This window comes from Lynx rufus, unplaced genomic scaffold, assembly GCF_022079265.1.
Source record: "Lynx rufus isolate CCGP_SWC_20201006 ecotype Redwood Valley unplaced genomic scaffold, mLynRuf1.p SCAF_9, whole genome shotgun sequence".
NCBI lineage: Eukaryota > Metazoa > Chordata > Mammalia > Carnivora > Felidae > Lynx > Lynx rufus.
Genome location: NW_025814897.1, coordinates 71,652,312 through 71,663,460, shown reverse-complemented (window position 1 = coordinate 71,663,460; position 11,149 = coordinate 71,652,312). Strand labels below are relative to the sequence as shown.

At 46.4% G+C, this 11,149-nt stretch overlaps 1 protein-coding gene across 1 annotated transcript in view; it reads right to left on the bottom strand.

The window, feature by feature from the left end:
- Positions 1 to 804: 804 nt before the first annotated feature.
- INSC (INSC spindle orientation adaptor protein) overlaps positions 805 to 11,149 on the bottom strand; it is a 129,514-nt gene continuing 119,169 nt past the window's right edge. The window contains exons 11-13 of the mRNA XM_047071821.1: positions 9,112 to 9,267; positions 7,298 to 7,374; positions 805 to 1,109 (exon numbers count right to left, since the gene is read on the bottom strand). Of these exons, the coding sequence (XP_046927777.1) occupies positions 981 to 1,109; positions 7,298 to 7,374; positions 9,112 to 9,267 (362 nt within the window). The 3' untranslated portion in view covers positions 805 to 980. The remainder of the gene's footprint in view (positions 1,110 to 7,297; positions 7,375 to 9,111; positions 9,268 to 11,149) is intronic.

Here is an 11,149-nt window from a genome sequence, read left to right as displayed (position 1 = left end):
GCAATGAGATGGATAAACCAGTTCTTAAAAACAAAAACAAAAAGCTCTGAATTATAACATCATCTAATTTCTGTGGTACGAATACTCCCACCATTACCAATTTCGAGCTACCAAAATGAGACCATTGAATGCAGAACTGGGGGCAAATTCTCACAATTGTCGCTTGCAAGCTGGTATGAGCAAGATGTAGCACACCACTACTTTAAAGTATACTTTTGAAAAGGTATCATTTACTAACACCTCCTCTGAGGAGCCTACTCACCAGGAAGTTACACAAGAGCAAAAAAGCCTAAGGAAACTGAGTTTCTGGGGACTTTGGAAATCTCTTTGGCTTCTCACTAAACCCCTTAGAATTTGACCCATTCGTGCGCTTATGAAAACAATACGACTCTCTATGGAGTTTTAATAGTTGGAAAAGATTTTGTGACATGAAACCGTAGGAATTAAGAACTTAAGTCTAAGATGTAATTTAATCTGAAAACACAAGACACATTTCGTATGATTTCATTTAGTATAGAATAAAGCTTTCCTTCTAGTGTGTTCTGTCCAACTATGAAATTTATTTAAAATCTTTTAGAAAGGAGCAAGCCAACTTAAAAAGAAAAAAAGCCAAAAGACTGCTGGGCAGTTAGCATACCCTGGTTCCAAAGTGGAGGAAAAGTGAGGCAAGGTTACATAGTGAAAATAGAGAAAGCAAGATGAAGGGAAATCGCCCATGACAGTCTGCCATATTAGTCACTATGCATTTCAACATCTGCAACTGAAAAGTCACAGAAGTCAAAAATAAAAACAAAAAAGACTCCTAGGACCACAGACTGCCTGATGTTACTAGAGTATTTAGCCCTTGTCCATTTCATGTAAAAAATAAATTAAGTATAAATAAAGAGGTGAGGGAGCTGACGGGTACTCAGGTTGATCGCAGGAATGTACTCAGAGGGGGCATGAGAAGGGGGCCAAATGGCTTTCCTCTCCCACCCTTCCTACACAAAGCTCTCCTCCATGTTGCTGCAGAGTAAGAAAGAGTCCACAAGCCGGGGCTGGACCAGTTGCTGGAAGTCGGAGTCCTGGAGGCCTTCCGGGCAAACTCCAGCCAGTCTACGCAGAGCAGCCTAGAGAGAAACAGAAGAAATGACGCAGGTCAGACCAGGCTCTGCTCAGGTGCATGTATTTCCTTCAACGGTCCTGGGAAGTACAAGTAGCTCATTTATTAGTCAATTTGAGCTAATCATCACCTTGGTCACCTGACACCTTAGTCATATAGTCCTTTTGGTTACCTGGTCACTACAGTAACCTTATCACTTGGTCATCCGGTGTCATTGGCATGTTGGTCATTATGGTGGATGTCATCTGAAAGCCTTCATGATCTTAATAATGGTCTTGCCACTTTGGTTTTTCAATCACCTTAGGAATCTGGTTATTCCAAAGATCTCCCATTTAAAAAACCTGCTCAACTTACTGACATATTGAAGCTCAAGATTTGTTCATGCTAGAGACCATATCTACCAGAAGCAGCAGTGGAATAACAGCCTTGCTTCCAGGTCCCTAGAGTAGCCTGAGAATAGCAAGGACTATTTATTTAGCCATAAATTCAGCAAAGTTCCGACAAAGCATCATGGGATGGGGAAGTGGGAGAAGAGAGAGGAAGGAAGGTCATAAAGCTGAAGGAGAAGGAGAGTCTGCCACCAAGATGGAGATGAGTAGGAGGAGTGGGGACAGAATGTACACCACGGCCCAGGCCCCCATACGCTGGGCATTTCACTCCTCCCTGAGCAAACTATCCTGTTTTATGCCCGTGTGACCTTGCTCAGCTCAAAGTCCCTCTCCACCCTTCCACTCTTTTCTAGCCAGCAGGTGCATTGATCCTGTGAGGTATGGCCCACCATCACCTCTTCTGTGAAACCTTCCCAGAGTCCTTGAAACAGAGACAGCCCCTCCTTCCTCTGTGCATCCACAGCCCCTGGGCTGACCTCAACCTTCTCACCCGTGGCTGCAACTGGCTTGTAGGTGTTTGTCTCCCACACTAGACTCTGAGCTCCTCAAAGATAGAGACTCTTTTATTTTTCTCTGTATCTATAGCAGGTAGAACAAGGTTTGGTACAGGGCTCAATAAATATTTGTTAAAAAAAAAATGAAGGGGCGCCTGGGTGGTTCAGTCGGTTGAACATCCGACTTAGGTTCAGGTCATGATCCCACAGTTCGTAAGTTCGAGCCCTGCGTCGGGCTCTGTGCTGACAGCTCGAAGCCTGGATCCTGCTTCAGGTCTGTGTCTCCCTCTCTCTCTGCCCCTAACACACTCACATTTTGTCTCTGTCTCTCTCAAAAGTAAATAAACATTAAAAAAATTAAAAACAAAACAAAATAAGTGCTTTAAAAAACGAATTCTATCACTAGAGCAACCTGAAGCTGTAAGTGTAGCCTGTGTACCTAGCTAGACCTCTTTACCGGTCAGCTGAGGCAGTGTGTACTAAGTGTTCAATGCATATTAATACCTTCCCTCTTATACCTGTACACAACAAGGCGAGAGTGTAAGTTGGGAAACAAAGAGAGGAGAATACCTGGAATGGCAGAAGAGAATGAATGAATGAATGGATGAATGAATGAATGAATGAATGAATAAATAAATGGAATAGCAAGGGAGTATCTACACATAGTATTTCATTTAATCCCTACAGGATACTACTACAAGGTAAGTATCATGATCTTCAGCTTGGAAATAAGGAGACAAAGGCTCAGTGAGGGAAAGGGGCCTTCCCAAGACTGCACGGCAGTCCCACTCCAGGACCCTCATACCCATACACACAGGCAGGATGCTGCAAGCCCAGGACACTGGCTTATTACGTTGAGTCCAAGGCAGGCAGAGAGCTCGTTACCTATACCTATTGCTGAGAAACCACCAAGCTGGTGAAAAGAGAGGAAGGCTTAGGGTGGCTGTTGGACAAACAGGTGCTGCCAGGTCTAAGCTGGATCAAGAAAAAGGGACATGTGTCTCTATGCAAGTGAGAAGGGTCTGAAACCTAGTGACAAGAAGTAGACTACAGGAGTCTCTCACTAGTGCGTCCTGCCTCTCCTGGGGTGTGATTGCCCCTAACGACTAAAGAGGCTGAGGGGTGCTTGGGTGGCTCAGTCAGTTAAGCATCCGACTCTTTATTTCAGCTCACGTCATGATCTCACACTTTGTGGGTTTGAGCCCGGCATCGGTTCCAGGCTAACAGCGCAAAGCCTGCTTAGGATTCTCTCTCTACCCCTCCCCCACCCCTGCACACACTCTGTCGCTCTCTCTCTCAAAATAAATAAATAAACTTAAAAAAAAAAAATAAAGAGGCTGAACTCCATAGCACTTTCTGATTCCTCTTGGCTCCAATTAGGAGAAATCACTCCATTAGTATAAAAAAGGCACAAAGATGGAAACAGAAATCTTCAGGAGAGGAGGCTACGAGGCCATTGATGTATTTTACATCATCAGGGGTAAAAATAAAGCAAGAGACAGGAAAGGACAAAGAAAGATGAAATGGGGAGAAAACAGACTCATAAGGAGAGAGAATGAGGTACAAGAAGAAAATAGAGAAAGAGAGACAACATAGAAATGGAACAAGAAGGAATAGTTAGAGAGACAGGGGCACCTGGGTGGCTCAGTTGGTTAAGCATCCAACTTCAGCTCAGGTCATGATCTCACAGTTCGTGAGTTCAAGCCCCACATCGGGCTCTGTGCTGATAGCTCAGAGCCTGGAGCCTGCTTCAGATTCTGTGTCTCCCTCTCTCTCTGCCCCTCCCCACTCATGCTCTGTCTCTCTGTCTTAAAAATAAAACATTTAAAAAATTTTTTAAAATAAATAAATAAAATAAAACAGAGAGACAGAGATGAACTTGTAAAGAAAAGAGATCAAGCATGAGAGGGAGATGGAGAGAGACAGAAATGGTGACAAAGAAAAAGAGAGAGAGCCCAGGGGGTGGGGGGATAATAGGATGGAGGTAGGAGCAGGGGAGGAGCCGGCAAGGGAGGCAGAGGAGGGAGTTGGTGGAGAGGACTAAGGGGATAAAAGAAGGCGGGAAAAGGAAAGAAGGAGAGATAGAAAAGAAACCTGAGAAAGGAGGCAACATCTAGAGGAGAGAAAAGCAAAAAATAACATGAGAGAGAAGAGGGAAAATGGGAGAAGGGAGACGGGGGGAGAGGAAAAGAAGGGGTGAACTAGAAATAGACCTGAGAAAACACAAAGGCAAATAAACACCCTCATCTTCCCAGGGTTCCCAGGAAGACTGCAGGACAAGAACCCAAACCAACCCTGAGCACCCCCTCCTCAGTGTCCTGGGGCTCAAAGGACCCTTCAGCCTTCTGAAGCCTTTCTTTGCATCTCTGCTTCCCTCAGAGGGTTAACAGCCAGTCATCCCAGGATCTCATTCCCAGACAGTCTGAAAACACCCAAGCATTAAACAAGCCCAGCAGCCCACTGACAGCCGTCTCATTAAGGAAAAATCAATTCTGTTTGCGAAAGGCAATCTGCACTGCCACTTTCCCAGATGTGGGACATGATAATTGAAATGTCCTCCTTCCACCTGAAGAGAGACTTTGAAGCTGAGAAGAAGGCCTTGGGGAGGGCAGGAGAGGTAGCCTCCAACTCCATCTGCCAGGCCAGGCTTCTGGCAGCCCCCATCTCAGCAGCCAGGGGACCACACTCCAATGTGGAGCCCCTTCTGGGAGCCAAACCAAGAACACCCTCCAATTCTGGGGCCCAAGGGTGGGCAGACAAGACTACCAGTCCCTCAGGCAGGCAAAAAACAGTGAACAAACCCAATGTCCTATGGAGATACTAAGACCTGGAAAAGGGCCCCATCCCTAGGAAAGTTCCAGACTAGAGGGAGAGAAATACAAATACCTGCCATGAGCCAAGGTGGCAAGACCAGGGCCATTAGACATGGGGGAGAAACATGACTGAAAACAAGATGGTCTGGCCAAGAAGTCAAGACCTTCAGCATTAGACAGGCCTGTATTTGAATTCCAAGAGCCTCCCCTTAGAACACCAGGTACACTGGATAACATAACCTTCTTCCTACTGAAGAAAAAAAAATCTAAGCCAGCAGGTCCAGGTGCATCCTGTCTTTGAGCCATAGATGCCTCCCAGGACACTCCATAGAGGAGAGGGATTTTGGTCCGAGATTGAGGAGGCTGCTGGCAAAGCTATAGAAAGGGCATCTGCTTAGGACGAGGGCCAAGGCACAGTGTCATAGTGGCTCACAGGACTCTGGTCTAGACAAGCTGGACAGGGCCTGTAGGCCCCCAGGGGTATGCTGGAGCCAGACAGTAGGCCATAGATAATGGAGAACCATGGAAGGGCTGATCGTGTTAGTGTCTTGATTGTAATATTAGGATTAGCCCAGCAACCACAAGGAGGGTGGATTAGGGAGGGAGGGGCTCTCTTCAGCATCCAACGACCCATCCTCGGTGAGAAATGTCATCCTTTTTCCACTGGAAAGTCCTTCAAGTGATTGATGATGGTAGCCAAGCCCTTCTGTGTATTTCACTTCAAACTAATAATAAAAATGGAAAAGGAATTGTGACAAGCCCACATATATGAATGGAGCTTTCTGGTTTCCCACCATTGCCTCAGGGCCTTGTAGTGCTGGGCACCTGTGGGCTTCCCGAGTTGTGGAGATAATGGTAGTTGGGGCCAATGATTGGGTTTGCCCGGCATTAACTCTCTCCACTTGACGCACTAAGCCAGACAGAATTCAGAAGGCCCGTGAACTTGGAGGAAAAAATCACATCATTACGCTTATTAACTTCCAACTGAAACTCAGCCTCTCCTTCAGTTGTGAATGCAGCAACCAACCACAAAGTCTCAGCAATTCCTATGACTTGTGGACCAATAAAAATCACAGATCCTTTCATATCCCCGTACACTTGTTGGAGGTACCTTCAAATATCATTTATGCTCCTTGCTAGTCAAGGTTACAATACTCATTAGACCCACTGCTATCTCTTATTTAATGTGTTAATTAAAAGTATGTATATTAATATACCATATATATAAATACTCTAATAATTATTTTAATAGAATTGGTTTCCTTCTTAATTCTATATATTTTGGGTTATGCATTTGAAACATTATTCTTAGAAGGGAAACAGAAGCTTTACCAGATTGCCCAAGGCACAAAAAAGTTAAGGGTGTTCTGCATGTATCAGAATCAAAGCCCCATGAGAGCAGAGATGTTTGTCTTCTTTTTTCCCCCCACAGCCATATCTCCGTGGCTTAGAAGTGTGCATGGCACATAGAACCACTTGGTAAATATTTATTGACTAAGATTTATAACCACTTAGTGACCCACCCAATGTCACACAGCTCATTAATGGCAAAACCAAGATGGATGTGTCTGGCTGTAATGCCCTGCTGTCTCTATGACAATATGATGCTCCCAGAAATGAGAAGAGCTCAGTCTAAAAAATGATGGGGTGAGGAGGGGGTTTTACTGTGAAACAGCTTGAAGGGTCTTCAGATCCATCGCTTCCCCCTTGCATTCTCTGAGGACCAACCAAGAATCTGGCACTCCCTTCTGAAAGTCAAATGGCCTGTTTATACAATGGCTTCCCTGTTCCCTTTGGCTTCCAGCTGGAAGCTGCTCTGCTTTGGGATTCAGTGGAGCCCCAGCAGGGAGGAATATAGAGACTAGGCATGCATTCCCATCTGGTATGGTTTATTCTTTCATGGTGGACCCAAACAGCAAGGAGAAGTTGGGTGGGGACCTCCCAAGATGCCCTTGTTGGGTTCAGGTTGAAGATCCTGGTGAATCACACTTTCTGTTCTGTCCTACCACCTCCAGTCCTACTCCACAAAAGACAGGGGAGCTAGAAAGCTGGAAGAGTGCCAGCAAAGGGGCTCTGTCCAAGAGGAAGGAAGGCTTTCCTCACAATGCCCCTTTGGGAACAGGCAGGAAACATCCATCCCCTAGTTCCCATTCCAGTTCACACCATGGCATTACCAACACCACCTAGCCTTCTGCCCACCAGCCACTCTGGTATTGATCTGCTGTTAAGACTCCTCAAAAACTCAAAGGTTTATGATTACTAAAAGTATGAGTGGGGGGGTTCCCCAACTCCCCATCTTTCACATATATGACCTAATATAATTTTCTTACCAGTTTTATGAATGAAGCGAAACACCTTTATCGCCATTTTAAAGAGGAAAGTTGGGCGCAGAGAAGTCTCATGGCTTACTTAAGCCAACCAAGGCATCACCAGTTCTCCTGGCCCTTGGTCTGCAATCCCAAAGCCCAGGGAGGGAGCGGAGGAATACTGAGAACTCACCAGGCAAGCCACAAGCACAGCATCGCTGCTATTCCTCTCAGAGGGCGATCTGCAGAGCTCGATGAGCCGGGACATACCTGTGTGAGACGCATGAGAATGTCATGCCCAGGAAGGGGACAGGCCTGGCCAGACCTGACCCAGAGGTGCCCCCCTCCCTCACACAGCCCTCTGCACGGGGCGCTATAGAGGCAGGTAGCTCCAGGACCCCACCAGCTCACCAACTGGCTGGGGAAAGGGGGCTGAACCCACCTGGAGGAGCTTGTAGTGGAAACTTTCTGTCCCCTTGAATGTGAATAGTCCCTGGTCAGGGACAGCCACAGACCCTGAGCTTAGTCAAAGTGCAACAGAACGTAACTTCCTGTGTAAGTAATTCTGATTTTTCCAGAACTATATTTAATGTTTCCATTGTTATCAGTGGGACTTCCCAATGCCATTTTTTCCCCGATTGCCTATTTCAGTCAGAAAATACAATGCGGCTTAAATTACAGAAAACTACAGATTGGGGAGGTTAATGGTCCCTAGTCCTTTACAGAGGAAAGGTAAAGAATCAGACTTTGTTTTTCAATGTAAATTGCTTTTGATGTAAATTGACAAACTCTGAAAAACAAAAACAAAACGAAAAGCTAACTCAGAAGATATTAATAAAAAGTGTACAGATACATTCTGCAGGTTTATCTTCCACAAATGCTATTTCTGAGCTTTTATTACATGTGTGATGCTGCACTAAATGCCCAATAAATGCACGATCCCCTAATAGTCTCCCAATAGTTTCATGAACTAGGTACTAATATAATTCACTCTGAGGCCCAGAGAGAAGTGAAGTCTCTTTTCCAGGGTCCCACAGTTAGTAGTCGGGGGGCTGGTATCAGAACTCAGGTAACCTGATTATTCCCTCACTCTTTCACTTCTGAGGCAGCTGTATCTGAGATTGGTCCAGAGATGATGAGTCCTCCGTGGGACGTGACCCAAACCTGGGCTGGATAAGTCTTTCTGGAGCCAGAACCCAGGACCACCTCTTGCCGTTCGCCAGGTATATCTACATGATAGGTGACAATGCCATGGCTAATCTCATGCCTCTGCCTGGAGCACCCTTTCTCAACCATCATATTGGAATAATGCCTCAACCTACAGCTGAAGACTCACCTTGCTAAAACATTCTTCGACCCACCCAGATAAATGTGAGCTACCTCCGCTGTGGGCCAGACGTGCCACAGACATGCTTTGAACACTGCTTTATGGCATTCAAGTGCATATTTTTCTTTCTGTATCTGCCACCCCACCAGGTTGTAAGCCCCTGTGGTCAGGTCAATGCGATATACCTAGCGCTCGGAACAGAGTCTGGCACAGAGTGGGCACTCCGAGAATATGAGTTGGGTAAATGTGACTAACTGAAGGAACACATGGCTTAAAAGTAAATAAATCAAGTAATGAGTGAGTTAATGAATGAACCAAAGGATGAATTAATGAGTGAACAGACTAATCGAAGGGTAAGTCAACAAATGAGGAGTGAATAACTGAATAAGCGAATGAATGAGAAAAGGAATGAGAGTAAAAGAATAGGGTCCTTGGCAGGCAGTCTGCATGTGAATTGCTTTTTTATCCACTGTTAGCCTCTCTAGGCCCCTCTCCTCTCTAGCTTCAGCCCCACTTACAAGCTAGATGAGGGGCTGCACCCTGGGCCCCCATCACAGCGTTTTCTGGCACCCAGAGAGCGAGGCTCACCTCAGCCCCCCCTTTGCTCTGAGTCATCTGTCGTCACCATGAAATCAGGAGTGCTCCCATCCCCAAGCCCGCCTCCCCACCACAGCACTTACAGCTCAGCCGCACGGCCTCCCGGGCCACAGCTGGGTCTCGGCTGAGACGGGCCAGGGTCACGGCAGCCTTCTGCTGGACTCGCTCACAAGCCGCCACCTCGGCAGGGGTTCCAGACCTTGGCTTCTCGGACAGCATGCCCATGATAAGCTGGACCCCTGGGCAGGAGAAAATGAACAGTTGGTACCTGCCCCAGCAAGGAGCCTCTCCCCCCGCGCCCCGTCCCGGGGCCAGCTGCATGGATGGCTGCAAAAGCTTGAGACTTAGGGGGTCTCAACCACAGAAAGGAAGCTGGACAAGGCCACATCTTTTACTCCTTCTGCCCTGGAGATATCTCTGATTCCATGTACTAAGTCACTATACTTAGAAGGGACATCAGGAGGACATCCCTTTTGATTTTTCAAATGCTATTTTCTGAGCTTTTATTACATGTGTGATGCTGCACTAAATGCCCAATAAATGCACGATCCCCTAATAGTCTCCCAATAGTCTCATGAACTAGGTACTAATATAATTCACTCTGAGGCCCAGAGAGAAGTGAAGTCTCTTTTCCAGGGTCCCACAGTTAGTAGTCGGGGGGCTGGTATCAGAACTCAGGTAACCTGATTATTCCCTCACTCTTTCGCTTCTGAGGCAGCTGTATCTGAGATTGGTCCAGAGATGACGAGTCCTCCGTGGGACGTGACCCAAACCTGGGCTGGATAAGCAATAGATCCAGCCCCGAAGGAGGGTAGGTAGTTAGACTGAGAGCTTTAGCCCTGAACTTGGGTAGCTGAGAAGCCTTACCACCCTCTCCTGAAACCAGATCTATCTGCTGATCGTCCCACAAACCCAAATCCACATTCACTCCCATCTCCATGCCTTTGTCACCTAATTCTTCTGCATGGCAGGTCCTTTTCCCTCACATGCTCCATCTAAAGAATTCCCATCCTGCAGGCTGTAGTAAAAGTCCATCTTCTACGGGACATCCTAACTGCCCCAGGTCACACCCCCTTCCCTGCACCCAGAGGCACGGGCCAGCTTAGAACTCAAACCAGACGTGGCCCACAGATGTATTTTTGCTTTCTTTTGTTGCTCCATACAGTGTCTAAATTTTTTTTAATTTCGCTCTTATGAAAATTGGAAGGTTTCCATAAAAATCCAGATTGTCAGTTTCTAAAAAAAATCCCCTCCTGACCTGACATTGGGTCCACATTTCTTCATGACAACAATTTGCTAAAACTTATTATAAGCTTGCTACTTTAAATAGGATTGGTCCAGTCCCTGCTGAGCCTATATCATCCATTTATGTTACTTGTCTGGGTCCACAGGCATCTAAGTTTGTGACCTCTGCCTTAGACCGTGGAGCCAGAGGGTTTTTGGAGATCTGGCACTACCTGTCCTTCCCCTCCATTTCACAGAAGAGCACCTGAGGTCTGGAGAGAGAAAGTAATTTCCCAAGTTCACACAGAAGTTGGTTGCAGTCTAGGACCTCAGCCACATGCCCCTCTGAATCTTACTTGAACCAGATGTAATTTCTAACTCCCTTGGATCTCAATGCACAGGGGCTATAAGTTACTTAGGTATGGCCCTGAGATTATTCAGTCCTGAGGAGGGGCCATTTCTCTTCCTGGTGAGATTTGTAAGTGACCCATTTCTCCTTCCTATAGGCTCAAGGGACCCAGAAGGCCTACCTTTTGCCTCTATTACCTCTGCCAACACACACTCTAACCTTAGGGCAAGGTACTTCTCTTCCAAACCCTCTCCCAGACCACTGAACGGAACATAGTCTTCAGGCTCCCTATGCCCACAATGTTCCTAAGACACGGTCATGATTGTGAATGTCCTGAGGTATGTATGTTATGGCCTGTGGGCACATGAACAGGAGATACCAAGGTGACAACTTTGGGAAGAGCCACAAGCTTAGGAAATTTTACTAACTCCTGGTTAAGGTTCCCATAAAGAAGCCATTTTCCCACCCTGCACTTTGCACCTGGAACCCGACAAAGAATCAAAGAGTTTCTCACACTAGCAGGTAAGCTCCAGGGGGTAAAGATTTGT